At 37.0% G+C, this 23,312-nt stretch overlaps 1 protein-coding gene across 1 annotated transcript in view; it reads right to left on the reverse strand.

The window, feature by feature from the left end:
• Positions 1 to 913: 913 nt before the first annotated feature.
• LOC125674653 (uncharacterized) overlaps positions 914 to 23,312 on the reverse strand; it is a 36,006-nt gene continuing 13,607 nt past the window's right edge. Inside the window, exons 5-21 of the mRNA XM_048911912.2 lie at positions 22,814 to 22,915; positions 21,322 to 21,359; positions 20,101 to 20,147; positions 17,917 to 18,310; positions 17,036 to 17,226; positions 15,085 to 15,325; positions 13,489 to 13,668; positions 12,983 to 13,241; positions 12,127 to 12,243; positions 9,626 to 9,751; positions 8,547 to 8,639; positions 6,301 to 6,667; positions 5,846 to 6,118; positions 4,700 to 4,779; positions 4,328 to 4,396; positions 3,622 to 3,772; positions 914 to 2,498 (exon numbers count right to left, since the gene is read on the reverse strand). Of these exons, the coding sequence (XP_048767869.2) occupies positions 2,361 to 2,498; positions 3,622 to 3,772; positions 4,328 to 4,396; positions 4,700 to 4,779; positions 5,846 to 6,118; positions 6,301 to 6,667; positions 8,547 to 8,639; positions 9,626 to 9,751; positions 12,127 to 12,243; positions 12,983 to 13,241; positions 13,489 to 13,668; positions 15,085 to 15,325; positions 17,036 to 17,226; positions 17,917 to 18,310; positions 20,101 to 20,147; positions 21,322 to 21,359; positions 22,814 to 22,915 (2,866 nt within the window). The 3' untranslated portion in view covers positions 914 to 2,360. The remainder of the gene's footprint in view (positions 2,499 to 3,621; positions 3,773 to 4,327; positions 4,397 to 4,699; positions 4,780 to 5,845; positions 6,119 to 6,300; positions 6,668 to 8,546; positions 8,640 to 9,625; positions 9,752 to 12,126; positions 12,244 to 12,982; positions 13,242 to 13,488; positions 13,669 to 15,084; positions 15,326 to 17,035; positions 17,227 to 17,916; positions 18,311 to 20,100; positions 20,148 to 21,321; positions 21,360 to 22,813; positions 22,916 to 23,312) is intronic.

The following is a 23,312-nucleotide window of genomic DNA, read 5'->3' on the forward strand; positions in this document are numbered from 1 at the left end:
ATGTGAAATATCAAAGCTCTTTCCTCGGTTGAAAGATATGGCCAAGTTAAAAAAAATTTCTTAAAGTTATGCCAAAGATAATACCAGGTTCATGACATCTTCGGACATCCATCCTGGTGAGCTAAAACTTGTCATCGACATGTTAAAGGGGCCTGGACATGATTTTCATACAGAAAATTACTTAGATACTCAATTAATAATATATTTAATTCGTGTATATGTGAAATTTAAAAAACTTTTCACTTTCAAAACAAGGTACAAGCCCTGTTAACGTTTATGTTACCCGACTCAACTATCAGTTGGGCTTCTGTGAAAAAAAAGCTTTTACAATGAAAATTGTCTTTTCTTTATTTGTTTTTCCTCCCTAAATTGATTCATCATTAATATACAGTATGTCAAAATGTTGAAGGCCTCGACATACTTTTTAGAAATCTTTGCATTCTCACCTCCACACGTGGTTTCCTGGTAATGACAAGCATGTTGACAAATAAAATGTTGGGAGTCATATTTATGCTTAAAAAGTCTATAAATTCACAAAAGGCAACGGACAATCCCCCAAACTTTGCCAATGCTCACAATTTTGTCACATACACATGTAAGTACTTTGTTAATTGCTGCGATAAAATATAGAAATTCATTTCAAAATTAAGGATTATCTCCCTCATGCATAGCTCTTATCCTTGGACGAATTTGGCTCCACTTTTTGGCACTCTGTTTTTCCCTAAAATAGCTCTTACAAGTTTGTTGTTATTTTGTTATTTGTTGTCACAAATTTCGGCTGAGTATCACTGAAGATACATTATTTGTCGAAATGCACATCTGGTGCATCAAAATTGGTACCGTATAAGTTTTACATGTACCAGCTAATACATATTAATGTAGCTGACTTCCAAATTGAATGAGACACAAGATAAACAAATAACGTGGTTTTAATGATGAAATGATCCATGATTTTGTTTTACACTTTATACAGCATTTACACAGAAATGTGCAACAAACAGAACACAGTTGTTTATAATTCTCAATATTGTCTGTGTATGATGCTAAACAAACATCAATAGAAAAAGAAGTCAACATTTCATCATGATATATATTACACACAGATGCAGAGTAGACACAGGAAATCAGATTGCTGCTCTTTGGAAAATGTATCGAACTACATCAGACATGTTCATTCTTAATACTAGATCTGACAATCTTTTTGCCTGTATCACGGGAAAACAAAAACTGTATTAATCTACCGTGAATTTTTCTAAACCAGTAATATTACTGGGAAAAAAATAGGATACTATTATACACTCTTGTATTCAATCGCATGAAGCAGATATTCATGGACCTCTCTTTTCTTAAACCAATCACCTGAAAATGATGATGCAACATACAGGAAATATATGTCTGGACCTCTAGTTCTATAAATAGGTGTACACTTTCAACAAAATGCTCTAAGTCAGATTTACAATGAACGTCTATATCACCTGGAATAATGTTGACTTCCTAATTCAACCTCACAAATTTGATAAAAGTCTCCCCTGTGGAGAATCTTTCAAACACACAACTGTTGTAATTGACACTCACAGATCCGATAAAAAATTCTCTCCCATGAGGAATCTTTCAAATATACAAATGATGCAGGGATGGGATTATTTTATCATCATCGACCAATCTGACAATTCACCTCCATCCTACAGTAGGTATTTCCCTGAAATTTTACTTACAGGTATAAACTGCAAGAACACATATTTCATACATACAATTAACAAGTCTCATCTTTGTACATCTTTAGCACGTATCCAGCCTTTTCATTTCAAACAGAATCCCTTTTCACTACATTGCCATCATACATCATATGAATACATTTCAGTGCAGATATTTTTTAGTGAAATTCATCATTTTTTTCTCTTCTTCAATAACTCCAGAGGATGTCATTGTCACTATGGTTACCTGGGTTTTATACAGGTATATCCTTGAATACTTTTCTCCTACAACCCACGGAACTGATTCCAGAATATGTATGTCATTGCTTGGTTCAACTGTCAGTCACAAGGAGCTCCTAAATGAAAATTTCCTCAACCCATGCAGAGTAACACAGATAAAAAATATGGTTTAGTAGCACCATTTTTACATGATCAAGGGAAATAATCCAAACTATCAAAAATCCAAACAACCAAAACACAAAACATGAAAGGAACTCTCTTCAAATACTGATAACTTCCAACATCACCTTTGCTTGTTGAAAAACAGAAATGTCACGACTTAACGTCCCGTAGAATTTCCTTGAATGCTGTCAGGATTTATCCTGAATGTTCCGAAGTCTCATCCCACAATGCTAGGATCCTCTCCCTGGAATTTCTGAACAAGTGTCATGACTTGTCCTTCTGTTGAATGTCTTTAAGTCTCATCACAAGTTCCTTGATTTCGTTTCTTTTGGCAGTGACCCTTTCCTCTGTGAACCAGTCTACCAGAGGCTTCAGTGGAATACTAAAGTCCTGAATGGGGTCCTACAAAATAAAGCTTTACATTAGCAGTTATCTCACAATAAATGTACCACAAATATCACAGTCATCTTTAATCAATTTAAAATCAAGTCTTCCCATTTATAAATATCTGCTTCAGAGCAATTAACATCTAATACATGGAGACAAATGACCAAACTCAGGCCCAGACCACACAGAAATGAGACCAAACTCAGGCCCAGATCACAGAGAAATGAGACCAAACTCAGGCCCAGATCACAGAGAAATGAGACCAAACGCAGGCCCAGATCACAGAGAAACGTGACCAAACTCAGGCCCAGACCACACAGAAATGAGACTAAACTCAGGCCCAAACCACACAGAAACGTGACCAAACTCAGGCCCACACCACACAGAAATGAGACCAAACTCAGGCCCAGACCACAGAGAAACGTGACAAAACTCAGGCCCAGACCACAGAGAAACGTGACCAAACTCAGGCCCAGACCACACAGAAATGAGACCAAACTCAGGCCCAGACCACAGAGAAACGTGACAAAACTCAGGCCCAGACCACAGAGAAACGTGACCAAACTCAGGCCCAGACCACAGAGAAAAGAGACCAAACTCAGGCCCAGACCACAGAGAAATGAGACCAAACTCAGGCCCAAACCACACAGAAATGAGACCAAACTCGGGCTTAAACCACACAATCATCTACTTTGTCTAATCTCATCTAGTGTAAAGTTTGAATAATGTTGATTCCCAGTAGTTTGTCAAAACAAAACTGATAAAGTTCAAAATGTTGAAAATCTGAAAAAAAAGAATTTGTTTCAGGATATATTTTTGTCAAAATTCAAACAAATTATCAGAACTGCACCATAAGTATAAATATTTTCTTCTGTCATGAAGTATGTAGGTCATGGACCCATATTATTCTATCTCACTTACTGCTAAGAGGGAGTGTGAGGAACTTAAATTATAGGGGACTTTATTTTCAGTGGAATCAATACCATAGTAAAATATCACCACTCCACAAACGTACTGATTTTTGTCTCCAGTAGAACAACATCACAGCAAGACTTTAAAACCTAAGCAAAAGTTCACAGATATACACAGGGAAATGTCGCTCACCTCAATGATGTAAAGAAGTTTGTGTTAATCATACCTCAAAGAAGCTCTCCACATACTGTAGAACATACACGCCACAGTCACTGAAGTTAGTCTGCTGGGGGACTTTGGTGGCTGTGCAGCCGCGGATCCTCTCCTTCAGGATATTGGGCGTCTTCTTCTTTGTGTCCCATTCAACTTGAAGATAACTACAATTCAAATCAAAGAACTGAAACTACTGATACTAGTACTCATAACTTAGTATTCTAACTCACTGGTCCAAAGGCTCAGTGACCATGAAAAGTTATGGACCTGTCCCAGAGTTGTCTGTCCTTCTCATGACTCAAGATAAAATGCAATGTATTACTGAACTTTTATTATTAAAACATATCAAAATGCAAGTTTCTATCATTGATTTTGATTTATTCAGAAATATTAGACAGTGATAAATCAGGAGTAGCTGAACACCACTACTACAAAAAGAAAGTAACATTCATCAGGACCGAATCGGTCACAAGTTGCTGAATTTGGGACGGAATCGGTCACGTGTTGTGAGTTGCTGAATTTGGGACCGAATCGGTCACATGAGTTGCTGAATTCGGGACGGAATCGGTCACATGAGTTGCTGAATTCAGGAGTTGTTAAAACAGACTAGACTGTATGTTCTGATATTCCGTATGAATGTTCAGTAGTCAGTACTTACTCTTTGAGACTAGACTGTATATTCTGATATTCCGTATGAATGTTCAGTAGTCAGTACTTACTCTTTGAGAATAGACACAATCCGAGATCTGTTCTGTCCAGCCAGGGAATCAAACACAAGAATACATGGCCTGGAAGAAAATCAACAAAAATTTAAAGTCTTTTCCTTTCAATATTCACTCCCAAGAGAACTTAAGAGTCCAATAACACAACCTTACATTACAAGGTCACAACCTTACATTATTAAATTAATCTTTTTTCAACTGAACACTTTTGTTTTTCCCACTTTATTTTCTAAATCAATATCTATTAATGATGGTTGTCGAGATTGAATTGTATGCTGGTCGTATGCCAGAGTAAATATAGACAAATGTTTATAAAAAATCATAATAAACTTCATAAACTCGATTTTGGAATAGAAATTAAAGTCTTACTGTCGACTGCCAGTGGCACAACTGTGCAGAGTTTTGGGATCTTTCAATTCTGTCTCGGTAAGATCTCGTCCTCGTAGATCCTGCATACAATGAATTAACATACAACCACTTAAATAAATACAAAGATATTATAATAGATCTTTGATCGGACACTGTGTACACTCACATAGCAATCAACCCCTATAAATGTCTGCAGGGTTTTTTCAGAATTTTGTAAGAAGTTAACTTTAACCCTCTCATATGTTGAATTATTTTTTACCAGATTGTCAACATAACACCAGTTTTATTGAGGTGCTCACTGTCCATGCCATCAATGCAGTAAAATCTGGTCAAATAATTGGACGATCCTTTTCATTAACATGGTTTGTTACAATAAATAGCAGCACTGTTGTTCCCATGTGTACCCTTTTGTTTGGGAATTACCATAATGTGGTCCATGTTAAATGACATGTGCCCCCCACCCCCCACCCCCATCCTTCTTTTTTACAGATATCAAACTTAGGTAAACTTAAAAACACTAAACATACATGTATCTACATTGTAATTAAACAATTCATTTTATATACACGTACATAGTGAATATCTAGTGCACTAATGTCGTATAATGATTCAGAAAAATAATAACATGGATATATACATTACAATCGGAGTGGGAAATGTTCAAATAAAACATGTTGAATGCTAACTTTTATAAACACACAATAAAACACATTAACAGTAAGTACTCACTACTTTTATTATGCTTTTAAACTATCACTCTTGTAGGTTTGTTACTGACTGAACCGAAATCAACTCATTAAAAATATTGTTTAATGTCGAAAGTTGCATGGCAAGAAAATAATTCTCACAGCCGTATGCAGCTATTCGTCAGACATAAGAGACTTCGGATTAATATTATACTCCCACAGAAAAGACTGCTATTTAAATATATACAGTAGCATTGACAGCGTTTATTTCCAAAAACATGTTACCTTTCATTGTTAAAAAGTGTGGAGTTTTATAGCATTAATTTCTGCCTACCAATTTTTAAAAAATAATTTCTATCCAAAACCCCAAATAAACTTAACACAGTATGTATCCGTAACACAGTTTCTGACACATTAACAGTGAATATCTTCAGTACTTAAAACAGATACAAGCACCTACCTTCACTTGGGCTCGGAGGTGTACTTTTGTTGTTTTGTTCTGATTGACAATTTCAGTTTTACTTTCACTTTTCTTTACTTCCTGTGAGTTTGAGGCAGACTGGTCCCCTACAGATGTTTGGCTTTCATCCCCCTCTGTTTGTTTTACACTTTTCTTTACTTCCTGTGAGTGTGAGACATATTGGTCCTCTACAGATGTTTGGCTTTCATCCCCCTCTGTTTGTTTTACACTAGTATCCATCATCTCTTCTGAATCCTCAGCTATTTCTTGTTTCTGTACAAGAAAGAAAATATGAAGAATGTTCGTGAATATGCTTACAACTTCATCTCGACACAAAGTTTCAGTTTTATATCAAACTCCAGAAGTACAGGGAGATAACTATGAAAGCCAATTTGATTATTGTTATACTTGTTCATGTACAGACTGGATGTAGATAAACAGGTCCTGTCACTCACCTGGGCATCTGATAGACAATTCTCATCCGTCTCCATGGGCTCCACATCCCCTTCCCCATTTTGGCCATTGTCCTCTTCAGTTGTCTTAGTTTCTCCTGAACTAATGTTACTTTCACTTTTACTTTCAATCTTATTGTCAGAGTCACCATTCTTCACCAACTTTGGAATCTTGTAATCTTTCAGTGCTTTCAATGATTTGACTGGTTCCTTTTCCGACCCTCCCTTCTCTGCCAGCTTGGGGTCAGGATTAGAGACTGTCTGTACTGTCATGGTTAGCTGTGTTACAACATTCGACTTCGGTACGTACGTGATGCGTTTGACATTCATGAGTCCTGGGAAGCAGATGACGGCCAGGAACCAATGTGAGCTAAAATACACATTCACAACTAACGATTATAGAATGCCGAGTGAACAAAAATAAACATTCATAGCTAACAATTATAGGATTCTGTGTGAACTAAAATACACATTCACAATGAACGATTATAGAACGCTGAGTGAAATGCATTTCACAAAATTCTTCTCATTTGAAAATACAGTAAAATATTTGTATATCGAATATGGTTTATCTCGAATACCCCGCTTGAGTCGAAGTCGACCACCGGTCCCAGCCATTTTCCCTATATAAATGATTAAAAAAACTTCTGATATTTCGAACACAGTAATCTCGAATACTCCACTTATGTCGAAGTATTTTCAAGGTCCCATAACCCAAATTCACCTGGTTTATCTCAAAGTGCAGTCAATTTTCTGCTCTGCTTATGTTAATTCATTAATTACGGTAATGGCATCGTTAATTCACACATTCACACCCGCGGCTACATCAATTATAATTAATGACCGCTAACCCACGCTCGCTTTTTCCGAGTAGACCCAGGTCGCCATAAATGGTTCAACAGCTTGGGTGATTAGTGAAGCCTTCCAACATTATGGCTAAAGTTCACCGCCAATTATGAACTAACACACCCGATTCCAGGGATGGAGTTTTGAATGACACACGCTATATCATTAACATGTGGGTTAGATAAACGCACAAAACCGTCGAAGTATGCTTGAAGGTAATGCTCTTATTAATGATAATGCATTTAATAACACACGCTTCATCATTAAAACTAGCACAGAGAAAACACGAAAATTTATTTAATAAACATTTCAAAGTTGTTTTTTTAAATTCGTCTTTTTTGTTTCTTACGTGATATTATAACGCAATAACAACATGCCAGTCAAGCCTGGGCATCAGTAAACTTAAAGTAAGCATACAGGCACGATCATCTTAATTTTGAAACACATTGTGAATTCAATTGGATGTTAATATATATAAAAACGAAATGTTTGTCTTTGAAATTCCACAATATTAATTCATCAACTTGCATTAAACTATAAGAAACCGCAACAGGGTTGTTGTTTATAATGCAAATCCCATACTATGCATAAAATATCCTCCTTCAAAAAATTATCCAAGATCGATTTTGGATATGTCGAACCCCCGGATATCTCAAAGTTTTTTCGAGGTCCCTCAGACTTCGAGATAGAGATATTTTACTGTACTACCTATAAGCAAAGATTTTCCATGTTAACAAAAACAAGGTCCATGGGCCACAATGCTCATCTGAATCACATTGGCCCTACTTTTTAACCCTCTTTACTTTCAACCTATATTATGACCCCACACAAGCCCAAAATGGTCACAATTTTACAACATTCAAATACACCTAACATAGGGATGCATCAATATTACTAACTCTGTGCCAAGTCTGGTTGAAATTAGCCCGGTGGTTCTGGAGAAGATGAATTTGTGAAAAATTAAGACACCAATGGAATAGATACCAGCAACAACAAATTTCGATCAAAAAAACTCACTGGCGCCTTGGGTAAGCCAAAGATATTTACATACATGTATATAGTAATTCAGATGCATCAGAGTGAATAAATTATACTGTGTAAATGCCATCATGTACTGACAGAATATCCAATATTTATTATGAGGAAAATCAAATGTACTCTATAGTTCAGACACCCCCCGACCCCCTCTTGCATATGCATATCAAATGTCCAATGTATACATACCAAAATATCAAATTTCATTTTCTGTTTGTAATAAATGCCCTTTAAAATAAATTCTTTTGAAATAAGGAGAAAGAGATATGAAATATTGTCATTTTAGAGTTCATCGATTCCCATCAACAAAGAACAATATAAAAAAGTCTTCGAACAATCCCGATACAAAAACACAACTTAAAACTCACTGTTCATTAATTGGGACAAAAATGAAATCCTTTTCAAAGAGGTCCACTTTCTTTGTCCAGTTTTTCACTCTGGCATGCTTCTTTTCAGCCGGTCTGAAAAAAAATCAAAAAAAAAATCTGATCACTTTATACAGCTTCATATTTGTTTCCAGACATTTTCGTGGTTTCTTGTTATAAATCCATTTTTATCCAGTATTTAATGATAAGGTGGTTGTATGTAACAATTTGTTCTAAATGATAACAGAGTAACTTTCAAACACTAATATGCACGAAATGCAAGCAATACTTTCAACACTACAGAGCTATTTTGATGGAAATCAATTTCCAAAAAGATACATTTACGTGTATAAAAATCAGACTCCAATTTTACATAAGGAGCTTAGCATTCGAACTTTTGACCCTAAATTCAATCAAGTACATTTTCAATTTTTTGAGAGATTGTATGCCAAGTGCCACAACTTCAGTTAATGAGTCTGGAAATAAATTCCCCTGAATTGTACCCCTGTGAGGTTTATTTCAACCATTGGATCCTAGCATCACAAGGACACTACATACAACAAAGAGATATTTCCTTCTACATACAGATGGACAGACAACCTGTTCATAATATACACACACCCCCAAATCAAGACATAATATACACACACCCCCAAATCAAGAGATCAATGGATCACACTGCTGACCTAACCTACTGCATTTTCTATGTATACCAAAGACCACTCCTCCATCTTCTGGACCCACCAAACCAGGTTCAAGGTATGCAGAAAAAATTACCAAAGGAGACTGCTTACAAACAAAAAATGTTTCAGGAACATGTATGCCTCCCCCCATAATTCATTTCAGAAAGTTGAGAAAATAATCTCCTGAGTCCTGCTGTGGCCCAACCCCTCTACCTGGTGAAATGCTGTGAACAAACTTAGATCAATACTTTTTTAATGGTGCATTCATACTAATTTAACAAATTCCAATTTTCAAATAATTTAACACTTAAAATCTATGGCGGACCAATCCTGAATCTTTGCATCTTTGGCTCAATACAAATTTAACCCCACTGAACGTGTTCCCTGTAAAACTCTTACGTTTTGTCCGCCATGTCGTCTAATCCACATCGACCCTGCCTCTGTGTGAGTCGCTTAAAGAAGAAGGAACTAAATATGTGTGTCCTCTCCCTATCTCTGTCACTTAGAACATCCAGGAATAGATACCTATAAAAACATATATAGTTTATTGGTACAAGTGTCTATAATTTTACAAAATTACTGTTTATACATGTAAATAACATGTAAATAAAATAAAAATGTTTAACAAATTCAGCATTTTAAATTCAATAAAATCCAAAAATTGCATCACTCTTGGTGCTCTGTACAAACACTGGGAAAAATTATGTGAAATCATAATGATTATAAAATCGTAAAGATTTTGAAATAAAAGACAATTTAGTCTATAAATTATGCCAAAAAATTTTCATAAGGGCGCAGGAAGACTGTTATCATACATAGTTCTATTTCCCAGTAAAAACGCATCATTAATCCAGAGCAAAATTTACTGTTACTGAAATTTACAGTCGATGTAAAGCTGTACTGGTGACAGTGAAATAGATGTAAAGCTGTACTGGTTATAGTGAAATAGATGTAAAGCTGTACTGGTGACAGTGAAAAAGATCTAAAGCTGTACTGGTGACAGTGACATAGATGTAAAGCTGTACTGGTGACAGTGAAATAGATGTAAAGCTGTACTGGTGATAATGAAATAGATGTAAAGCTGTACTGGTGACAGTGAAATAGATGTAAAGCTGTACTGGTGACAGTGAAATAGATGTAAAGCTGTACTGGTGACAGTGAAATAGATGTAAAGCTGTACTGGTGACAGTGAAATAGATGTAAAGCTGTACTGGTGACAATGAAATAGATGTAAAGCTGTACTGGTGACAGTGAAATAGATGGTGACAGTGAAATAGATGTAAAGCTGTACTGGTGACAGTGAAATAGTTGTAAAGCTGTACTGGTGACAGTGAAATAGATGTAAAGCTGTACTGGTGACAGTGAAATAGATGTATAGCTGTACTGGTGACAGTGAAATAGATGTAAAGCTGTACTGGTGATAATGAAATAGATGTAAAGCTGTACTGGTGACAGTGAAATAGATGTAAAGCTGTACTGGTGACAGTGAAATAGATGTATAGCTGTACTGGTGACAGTGAAATATATGTAAAGCTGTACTGGTGATAATGAAATAGATGTAAAGCTGTACTGGTGACAGTGAAATAGATGTAAAGCTGTACTGGTGATAATGAAATAGATGTAAAGCTGTACTGGTGACAGTGAAAAAGATGTAAAGCTGCACTGGTGACAGTGACATAGATGTAAAGCTGTACTGGTGACAGTGAAATAGATGTAAAGCTATACTGGTGATAATGAAATAGATGTAAAGCTGTACTTAGTGTTTTCCCAAAGAACCGGCCGCCGGCCAAATTGACCGTTTCAAACGATTTTCTGGCCGGTTCAAATATAAAAAAAATCAAAAAATATGTTGTCTATTTCAGTGATGTTGATTTACACGATCGATCTTTGCAAAGAATGTATGCGGTAGCAATTGGTTGGCTATAAATATCTTTCATATTTCTTCCTTGTTTATGTTTTTATCGAGAGCTTTTTGAAACGGCGATTTTGATTGGACGATATTTTAAACTCTCACCTTGCGCGTGAGAAGCAAATGGCAGTGAAAAATAATGAAGCATCGAACGAATACATTACATGATTTCTTCCAGTCAAAACATCGGAAATGTGTGTATTTCACACCACTGTGACTAACTTGTCTGAGGTAAAAATGTTCAACCCTTTGGTATATATTTAAAAATGTAGGTTAAAAAGTGGCATATGAACAAGGGTCATTTTGCCCCCTGAAATGCCTCAGAATGCAGGATTTTGCGTCTAATTTTCCAAAATTTTATGGGGGGAATCCCCCCCCCCCCCCATCCCCTGGCCTGTTACAATTCTAAATGGGCTTGTTCAAATGAAATGGATGGAAAACACTGGTACTGGTGACAGTGAAATAGATGTAAAGCTGTACTGGTGACAGTGAAATAGATGTAAAGCTGTACTGGTGACAGTGAAATAGATGTAAAGCTGTACTGGTGATAATGAAATAGATGTAAAGCTGTACTGGTGACAGTGAAATAGATGTAAAGCTGTACTGGTGACAGTGAAATAGATGTAAAGCTGTACTGGTTATAGTGAAATAGATGTAAAGCTGTACTGGTGACAATGAAATAGATGTAAAGCTGTACTGGTGACAGTGAAATAGATGGTGACAGTGAAATAGATGTAAAGCTGTACTGGTGATAATGAAATAGATGTAAAGCTGTACTGGTGACAGTGAAATAGATGTAAAGCTGTACTGGTGACAGTGAAATAGATGTAAAGCTGTACTGGTGACAGTGAAATAGTTGTAAAGCTGTACTGGTGACAGTGAAATAGATGTAAAGCTGTACTGGTGACAGTGAAATAGATGTAAAGCTGTACTAGTGACAGTGAAATATATGTAAAGCTGTACTCGTAACCAGTATTACAAGATGCCTTACTTCAGGTAGAAATCGATAATGACATCATTAAGAAACTCTCCCTCCTCCAGACAGGAGAGATCCTCATTGGTGACCTGGATACCTCCCGCTGCAGGGGGCGGCGGAAACGTGATCAATCTGAAATGAAGAGAGAATCTGTATAATATCTGAAACACCAACCACATCCATAACATCAAACACAACTGTAACATTGACTACATCCGTTATATCGACCACATCCGTTACATTGACTACATCCGTAACATTGACTACATCCGTAACATTGACTACATCCGTAATATCGACTACATCCGTTACATTGACTACATACGTAACATTGACTACATCCGTAACATTGACTACATCCGTAATATCGACTACATCCATAACATTGACTACATCCGTAACATTGACTTCATCCGTAACATTGACTACATCCGTAATATCGACTACATCCGTTACATCGACTACATATGTAATATCAACCACATCCGTAATATTGACCACATCCGTAACATTGACTACATACGTAACATAGACTACATCCGTAACATCGACCACATACGTAACTTTGACCACACACGTAACATTGACTACATACGTAACATTGACTACACACGTAACATTGACTACATCTTTTCTCACTTAATAAATGACCAAATCATGAACGCCAGAAATAATACACCCAAGGAGGACTGCTAATTCATTTTATCAGGACAGTCAAGGGAAAAAGAGACAATCATTTCATCATAAACAAAAATATTGAATCCTTTAATTGTAAATGTTTTAGAGCCTTAATTTACAGCATGCAAAATGTTTTGTGTGGAGACTATATAGCTCAATAAACTTAGCTCATGGCTATCCTTTCAACACTTACTTGACCACTGGACCGGTGAACAGTATCTTGGGTGGGGATGGGGACCTTTCCTGGGGCTGAGGAGTCGCGGGTTCCGACAGACAGTCTTCTCCCTGTACCTCCTTCAGATACACCAGGGCCTGTTCCCCTGTCATCTTCACAATGAACGGGAACTGGACGCCTTCCGGTTTGGGATACTTGTTCAGAACGCTCTCCAGTTTCGGGTAGGTTAAGGAACCCATTCCCAGTAACACAATGCTGATGAACTGATGTTTCAAAACTGAAAATCAATGCAACATTTATAAATAAATACAAACAATCAGACTAGCATAATAAAGCAAAATACACATACACATGTACCTTTACATAGATGTACATATCTAATGAATGCAGAGTACCTATATCTCAATCAATTAACTGTACTTTAAAAGTTCAGGTGTTGCATTGTTCAATTTAACAAATGTACATACACATCAAATGTCTACTACTACGTACATGAATTTCAGCAGAAAATCCTACACCCTTACCAGTATCATTGGGATCAAAGAAATTTTTATTATCTGCCGTGTTTATTTTCAACATTTCCCTGGTCTGTTCTGCAAACTCTGCTGTTGTCTTCAGAAAAATGACAGGTTTGTTTTCTAAACAATACAAACACTGCTGAAGCTGATCTGGTTTGATAATAAATCTATGAGTGTACTCCTCACCTACAAAACAGAACAAGGTTTTCTTGAATCAAGGGATTCATTGAACTGCTCAAAGTGTTCAGTGACACAACTACATCATGAAAGGTGAAGATAACGAACAGTGATCTATCTCATAACTCCTATAAGCAATACAAAATAGATAGTTGGGCAAACACGGACCCCTGGACACACCAGAGGTGGGATCAGGTGCCTAGGAGGATTATCATATCACACTCTACAATGTTTCTGAGATCATACATGTCGACCGTCTGTCATCAGTCACCATGGCACATGTATACAAAACTAACCCTCACACACAAACACTGCAAAAATCATTTTCGGGAGGGGGGGGGGTACTTTTTTGGTTTTCATAGTATCAACATTTCCTAAAATTCAAATTACTCCACAAAGAACAGAGAATGACAGGATCTCTTCATTTTCCAAATCAGGTTGCTATAAATATGCATCTCTTTCATATGCTACGAAAATTTTATGCAATACAAAAAAAATCATCAGATGTTTCAGTGTCACAGCCCCCGATGAAGTGCAAACTTGAAATATTTTAAAGTGCAAAGATGTGTAACAAATTGATTTTAAAAAACTGAGACCCTTTGCTCATTTTTGTTCATTCTATCAATGAATACAGTCTAATGAAAAAGATCACTGGTTTACTGACTCGAATATTTTTAAGTCCAACCGCAATAACCCAGGTAAATGTCGATCAGCAAACAAGCAAACGAAACTTAATCTGTGATTTATTATGACAGAGGTACACACAGTCATTTAGGTCATTATCTACTAGCACATTTAATAGAAACGGTCTGGAATTAACAGTCAGTGAATAATTCTAAAACTCCGATCTGTAGGTCATCAATATATAGCAAATTACCAAATATCAGTTCATTATCTACACAGTCAAAAAAAGTTTGAAAAACTGCAGAATAAAAAAAAAATTACGGGCAATAACTTCTGTAAAAATAGGTTGATTAACATGAAACTTGGTTTCTAAATTATCAATATAGACAAGGAATGACAGATGGAATGGGGCAACAGTACATGTGTGCCTTGAGCCAGTTTATGGTGGGGGCATGAGAATGATTATCCAACATCACAGCCTTATCTCTAGCAGATATGTCTGATCTCATGGATATTACACGGTGTACTTACAATAGATATCTTATGTTATGTGTGGATATTACACTGTGTACTTACAATAGATACCTTATGTCATGTGTGATACGTCTGATCTCATGGATATTACACGGTGTACTTACAATAGATATCTTATGTCATGTGTGGATATTACACTGTGTACTTACAATAGATATCTTATGTCATGTGTGATACGTCTGATCTCATGGATATTACACTGTGTACTTACAATAGATACCTTATGTCATGTGTGGTATTTAAGATTGGTCAAAGTTTTCTACTTACATTCAACATAAAACGAGATCGAATCCTCAGCAATCACAACTGGTTCAATGGGACAGCCTAGCACAGACCCAATATGTATGACCTTGGCATTAAAATCTAAATGAGACACAGCTTCTGTTTTCTGAATCACTGCAGAATCCGAAGACTCCTGGGGAGGGTTATTGACAGTTGATCCCCGGGATGGGGGTCGTGTGGGAGATTTCCGCCGGCCATTCTTCCTCTTGATTACTGGCTTCCCTTCCTGTAAGAGAAATGTGAATAGTGTCAGTTAAAGGCTATCCCTTCCTGTGAGAGAGCTGTGAATAGTGTCAGTTAAGGCTATCCCTTCCTGTGAGAGAGATGTGAATAGTCTCAGTTAAGGCTATCCCTCCCTGTGAGAGAGATGTGAATAGTCTCAGTTAAGGCTACCCCTTCCTGTGAGAGAGATGTGAATAGTGTCAGTTAAGGCTATCCCTCCCTGTGAGAGAGATGTGAATAGTGTCAGTTAAGGCTATCCCTCCCTGTGAGAGAGATGTGAATAGTCTCAGTTAAGGCTACCCCTTCCTGTGAGAGAGATGTGAATAGTCTCAGTTAAGGCTACCCCTTCCTGTGAGAGAGATGTGAATAGTGTCAGTTAAGGCTACCCCTTCCTGTGAGAGAGATGTGAATAGTCTCAGTTAAGGCTACCCCTTCCTGTGAGAGAGATGTGAATAGTGTCAGTTAAGGCTATCCCTCCCTGTGAGAGAGATGTGAATAGTGTCAGTTAAGGCTATCCCTCCCTGTGAGAGAGATGTGAATAGTCTCAGTTAAGGCTACCCCTTCCTGTGAGAGAGATGTGAATAGTCTCAGTTAAGGCTACCCCTTCCTGTGAGAGAGATGTGAATAGTGTCAGTTAAGGCTATCCCTCCCTGTGAGAGAGATGTGAATAGAGTCAGATAAAGGCTATCCCTTCCTGTGAGAGAGATGTGAATAGTGTCAGTTAAAGCTACTCCTTCCTGCGAGAGAGACGTGAATAGTGTCAGTTAAAGGATACCCCTCCCACAAGGCTACCCCTTCCTGTGTGAGAGATGTGAATAGTGTCAATTAAAAACAATCCCTTCCTGTGAGAGAGATGTGAACAGTATACAGTTATTGACTGCATCTGAGGACAACAGCTGTAACAGTTTTGTTTGACCCGAGAATGCATCTGCTGCCAGAAGCCGTAGGTTGAATTGAGCCCCACAATGATTCCACAGTGCGCCATGTAAATTTCATATAAACCTTGTAATCTTAAAACTAAGGGAACACACTAAGACAAAATCATTTCAACTATTTTGACATGGACAAGTGATAATAGAGATAAATGTGACATGGACTGAAGACACTGGCCTAAGTGGTTAGCTAAGTGAGAAGAGCACCCAACTAAGAGACACGGGGTCCTGGGTTCAATTCCCAGTCCATACATACAGTGCTCCCTCGATATATTGCCAACTTTTGTTTCAGACGAATTTGGGCAATAAAGCGGGGGTGGCATTATAACGATTTCACTATTATGGACAATTCACTGAGCAATCAATAGAAATTCAATACCATAAAGTTATTTGGACTCCATTCTGTATAAACATTTAAATTATCTTCATTTCATTTCTGCAATTATTAGTAATTAACCTGGTCACCTGAATACCTTGTCCAAACTATCACACTTCACTGCATCGCTATCAAAGTACAGGTGTGATCACCGATGTGTGTTAGGTAACTGGCATTATTATCGAGGGTAAACCCTATAAAATTTGACCATTTGTTTGTGAAAATTGGTGGAATATTGCATTATGCGGGGTTGGCATTCTAACATGGGAGGAAATCAGGGTTTTTTTTTTTTTAGGATTTTCAGGCAATAAGCAGGGGTGGCATTATAACTGGGGGCAATATATCGAGGGAGCACTGTATATGTGATCTTATCATTTCTCTTCCCATTCCGTAGATAATACGTCACCTCATCCTCCATCTTCTCCATCCTTCCTCCCTGAAATGTTGGCGAATCCGATCGTTTGTTCTGTTCAATTCCATCCAAGAGCTCTCCGATGTCATCTTCCACGTTGGACTTGATACTTCCTGTTGCAGTGGATCCTGGGACGTTTGATTTTTCTGGCTCCTCTTCCTCATCAGAAGATATAGAAATTGTGACTGTAAAAAACACAGAAACATCAATACTTGGATTCCCAATATCATGATAGTACTAAATTTTGTTTAAAAATGGCCATTCAACATAAATTTGCAAGAATGTGTAAAATTGGAAGTGTCACACTAAGTCTATAGAAATTAGTAATAAATAAAAGATGTTTCAGAAACATATAATATTATGCCCCTTGTGAAGTTTGATCTAAAGATAATGAGCAGACATTTCCAAACGACCAGTCATTTGAGATACAACTTTTGACCAAGTGATTTGAAAATCAATGGGGGTCATCTACTCTTTAAGAGGTACCAGTGTACCAAATTTGATTACTGTTATGAAAGGGTTCACAAAATATTGAGTGGAAAATAGTTCATGTCCAGGATCCAGAGTAGTTTGACCTTCGACTTTGTGACCTCAAAATCAATAGAGGTCATATACACCTTAGGTAGAACCAGAGTACTAAGATTGATATTTATCAAGCAAGGATTCTTAAAACATTCAGCGAACGATATCTTCCTACATGTATGCCCAGACTACACTGACCCTTGACCTTTAACCCTGTCACCTTAAAACCAATCATTTATTCTTTAAGGGAAATCAGTCTGTTAAGCAAAGGGTTCTTAACATATTTCACATTAACAAGACCACAAAGGGATCTGACAAGAACATAAATCTATTTTTTCACATCCTCCCATTACCTGGCTCTACAGTGTACGATTTTCTGGACTGTTTTCCTCCACGGATGACAGACGGGGATCGGTACGTTTTCCCATCCAGATTCACACGTCTTCCGTGATTGACATAATTCAGAACCATGATATTGCCTGCCTTATTCGTAACCTGTGCCGTGTGTACCACTATTGGAGCACTGACAGGCTTTCCGTAAAAAGACTGTTTTGAGATTGCAGGTGCCCCCTCCTGAGCCTCCAGATCCTGTTTGAATTTTTTCTTCTGGATTTCTATTTTGGTGTCCGCTGGGAATGTCCGATGACATCGCTCACACGATCTGACAGTCGTGCTAGTGTACCCACAGAACTTGCAGTAAACCACGCGCATTTCATCATCTTCAACAGGAGGCAAATCGGACACATCCTGAATGCAGAGTTATTTTCACATACAGTACACAAGTGTTACCAAACACCTAACAGTGTCTAATCATACAATATATAGGTCTAATCATACAATGTATAGGTCTAATCATACAATGTATAGGTCTAATCATACAACGTATAGGTCATAAAAGGTCTAATCATACAATATATAGGTCTAATCATACAATGTATAGGTCTAATCGTACAATGTATAGGTCTAATCATACAACGTATAGGTCTATATAGGTCTAACCATACAATGTATAGGTCTATATAGGTCTAACCATACAATGTATAGATCTAATCGTACAATGTATAGGTCTAATCGTACAATATATAGGTCTAATCATACAATGTAGAGGTCTAATCGTACAATGTATAGGTCTAATCATACAATGTAGAGGTCTAATCGTACAATGTATAGGTCTAATCATACAACGTATAGGTCTATATAGGTCTAATCATACAATGTATAGGTCTAATCATACAATGTAGAGGTCTAATCGTACAATGTATAGGTCTATATAGGTCTAATCATACAATGTATAGGTCTAATCATACAATGTAGAGGTCTAATCGTGCAATGTATAGGTCTAATCATACAATGTATAGGTCTATATAGGTCTAATCATACAATGTATAGGTCTATATAGGTCTAATCATACAATGTATAGGTCTAATCGTACAATGTATAGGTCTATATAGGTCTAATCGTACAATGTATAGGTCTAATCATACAATGTATAGGTCTAATCATACAATGTATAGGTCTAATCATACAATGTAAAGGTCTAATCATACAAGAGGCCCATAGGCCATATCGGTCACCTGAATACTAGTGAAAAAGTATCACTACTTCCATGGGCTATGAAATCCAGATATTTTTTTCCTGTTTTGAATATCTAAGCTAAATTCTAATGTTCAGCAACAGTATAAAACAAGATGTGTTCTTAAAACTTCACTGCCCTCAAAAGTGCATACACTGATGAAAGGCTTTAAAGAATAGGTGTATTAACATTAAAACATCTGCAAGTATGACTTTAGATTTTATACAGTATCAGCAAACTTACACATAAATACTATATACTAAGTTTGGCCCTACCCAGGGGTCAGAACCCTTCCTCTGGGGATCATGAAATTTACAATTTTGGTAAAAGACTACCTGCTCTATCCATTTAGTTTCAATTTAGTATAAATAGCACTAAAGAAGATGTTATTCAAGTGTTTTACACATAAACCCTATAAAACCAGTTTGGCCTCGCCCTGGGGTCAGAACCCCTACCCCGGGGATCATGAAATTTACAATTTTGGTAAAAGACTACCTGCTCTATCCATTTAGTTTCAATTTAGTATAAATAGCACTAAAGAAGATGTTATTCAAGTGTTTTACACATAAACACTATAAAACCAGTTTGGCCCCGCCCTGGGGTCAGAACCCCTACCCCGGGGATCATGAAATTTACAATTTTGGTAGAGGCCTTCCTACCCTACATTCTCTTGTTCCATTTCAATTTCTCTTTTTTTTTAACATGTAATTTCTTAGAACTCTAAAGGGGAAATTGAAAATATGAAATGTTGAACTGAAATTTACAATTTTGGTAGAGGCCTTCCTACCCTACATTCTCTTGTTCCATTTCAATTTCTCTCATTTTTTTAACATGTAATTTCTTAGAACTCTAAAGGGGAAATTGAAAATATGAAATGTTGAACTGCTCTAAGTTTTTTCAAAACAGACTATCAGCCCAGCCATGACTTCTATTACACTAATGATTACAATTTTAAATCACTTACTTCAAGGGGTCTTTTCTTTCCTTGATTGTTTTCTTGACTAGTTGATTCTGAAACAAAAACAAATTATTGGCATTCTATATAAATATAATTTATTTTTGTTTAAAAAACACATTTCTCCCCAGTTCCCCAAATTGAGGATGCTCCAAATTACAACCTCCTTCCCTTAATGTATTGCATGGTATGGAGGATAAAGCATGAGCAGACCTTTCATGTTTTGTTTAACTCTTGACCTTCCACGTGAACCCAAAATCAAAAGGTTCATCTACACCTTAAGATGTACCAGAGTACCAAGTTTGATGTCTATCGAGCATAGGGTTCTCAAGATATTGAGCGGACAGTATTTTCCTATTGACACTTGACCTTTGACCATGTGACCTCAAAATCAATAGGGGTAATCAACTCCTTAAGATGTACCAGTGTACCAAGTTTAATGTCTGTCAAGCAAAGGGTTCTCAAGATATTGAGTAGACAAGACTTGATCTACAGATTGACAACTGCAAAACAATGGGGTATTGTTTTGCAGCTGTCAATCTGTAGACCAAGTCTTGTCCACTCTTTTTCAAAGGGGGACATAAAAAATCAGAAGTATTCAATTGTACTTATAGCTTTGGCTGCCATCAATTACTAACTGTAAACTTGACATATGACCTTTTAAATAAAAAATCAACTGGCATATATACATTTCTCTCTCCTGTCATCTCTTGAAATATGAGAAGCAAAACTTTAACATTCAATCAAAGCTTGTCACCTTAACCCATGACTTTTTGACCACACAGTTCAATCTCTATCCGAATCTATTATCTCTTTTATATGTGTCAGAAAAAACTTTAATGGTGTTCTATGTAAAATGTCCACATCATTATTAGATTCAATCAATAACTATGACCTTGACCTCTCAAAATCTGATCAATAATTCATTGGGGATCTCTAATCTCTACAGCAAGTATTAAAATTAACACTGGGTACTCTTTCTTTGGTGTCCACAATTGATGATTATGACCATGACCTGACCTTTTAACCAAGAGATGCATTGGGATATTCCTCTGTATATTGCTTATCTCCTAAGCAACCATGAGACGGAAAAACTAAAATGGCACTCTTTATACCGTGACCACAACAATGCATCATTCAATCACTAAGTATGAACTTGACCTTTGATCTTTTACATTTTAAATCAAGAGAATCTTTCTAATTTTAAATTTTCCATGTTTCTACACAAACCTGATTCTCCAGAGTCTTCATTACTGTTGGTGTCCATCCTGTAGAGGAAAATAAATTCTATATTTCATTATCAGATCATTAGAGTTCTACACTGTAAGGTTGCTTGGTTGTTTGTTTCATGTGCCTTCGAGAATTTTTCACCCCTATTGAGATGTCACCCGTCGTCTATGTGAAGTACCACAAATCTATGCTTAGCGCTCACTGACATAGCAGTGAGGGTTCTTTAATATGCCAATGCCTGTCATGACTGTTTTTGAGGTCATCCAAAAAGACCCATGATTCTCACTTCTAACTGCCAAGTGTTTGGCGAAGGAGCAATCACTACCGATGTTTACAATCACTACCCATGTTTACAATCTCTACCCATGTCTACAATCTCTACCCATGTCTACAATCACTACCCATGTTTACAATCACTACCCATGTTTACAATCACTACCCATGTTTACAATCACTACCCATGTCTACAGTCACTACCCATGTCTACAGTCTCTACCCATGTTTACAGTCACTACCCATGTTTACAATCACTACCCATGTTTACAATTTCTACCCATGTCTACAGTCTCTACCCATGTTTACAGTCACTACCCATGTCTACAATCACTACCCATGTCTACAATCACTACCCATGTTTACAGTCTCTACCCATGTCTACAGTCACTACCCATGTCTACAGTCACTACCCATGTTTACAGTCACTACCCATGTTTACAGTCACTACCCATGTCTACAGTCACTACCCATGTTTACAGTCACTACCCATGTCTACAGTCTCTACCCATGTTTACAGTCACTACCCATGTCTACAATCACTACCCATGTCTACAATCACTACCCATGTTTACAGTATCTACCCATGTCTACAGTCACTACCCATGTCTACAGTCACTACCCATGTTTACAGTCACTACCCATGTTTACAGTCACTACCCATGTCTACAGTCACTACCCATGTTTACAGTCACTACCCATGTTTACAGTCACTACCCATGTCTACCATCACTACCCATGTTTACAGTCATACCCATGTCTACAGTCACTACCCATGTCTACAGTCACTACCCATGTTTACAGTCACTACCCATGTTTACCGTCACTACCCATGTTTACCGTCACTACCCATGTTTACAGTCACTACCCATGTTTACAGTCACTATCCATGTTTACAGTCACTATCCATGTTTACAGTCACTACCCATGTTTACAGTCACTACCCATGTTTACAATCACTACCCATGTCTACCTCTTAAGTTTGACATGGCCATGGCACAAGCATGGCTTGAACTCACGACCTCCCTTTTACGAAGCGAACACTCTACCATTGAGCTACTGTGACCAGTCTACATTGTAAGGAGATACAAAGGAGATACAAAATGAACTGTACTATCAATAGCTTCTTGTCCAATGCATAATAGCAGTCAAGTAATGAGTCATCCTCTTGTTTGGTCGACATTTAATTTGACAATTTAAATTAAATCTGATATATTACCCTGTAGCTGTCTTCTCAGGGCCTACTGAGTGCTTCCAAAAGCGTCCATCTCTGAAAACTTTACCAGCGGCTTCTGCCGTCTTAAGAAAGGTCTTTGCAGTGCTAAATGAAATCAACGAAATAATTCAGCGATATGCAAGTACAAAGTTATACATAATAACAGCTGACTCAATTTATATTCAAATTGATTATTATGAAATATATCTAATTTTGAAACAAAATGAACTCCCCACCACTATTTTCTTACTGTCCTTGCATTACAATATCAGTAAATTCAAAATCCCTTGCATTGATATCTCGCTTAATTTTTAATAACATTTGTTTTGAACTCCATTACACTAGTCGTCGTCGGGGTTGATGAATTCGTAATCATGCAAGCATCAAAATGTTTGGAGACCAGTTCTATACTTGAGACAAGTTCATTGCATGTTTTCATCATAACAATAAATTTTGAAGGGGGGGTCTTACTGTTCACTGAACACATGTTTAACCTTGGAAT

Source organism: Ostrea edulis, chromosome 3 (assembly GCF_947568905.1).
Source record: "Ostrea edulis chromosome 3, xbOstEdul1.1, whole genome shotgun sequence".
In the NCBI taxonomy this organism is placed as follows: domain Eukaryota; kingdom Metazoa; phylum Mollusca; class Bivalvia; order Ostreida; family Ostreidae; genus Ostrea; species Ostrea edulis.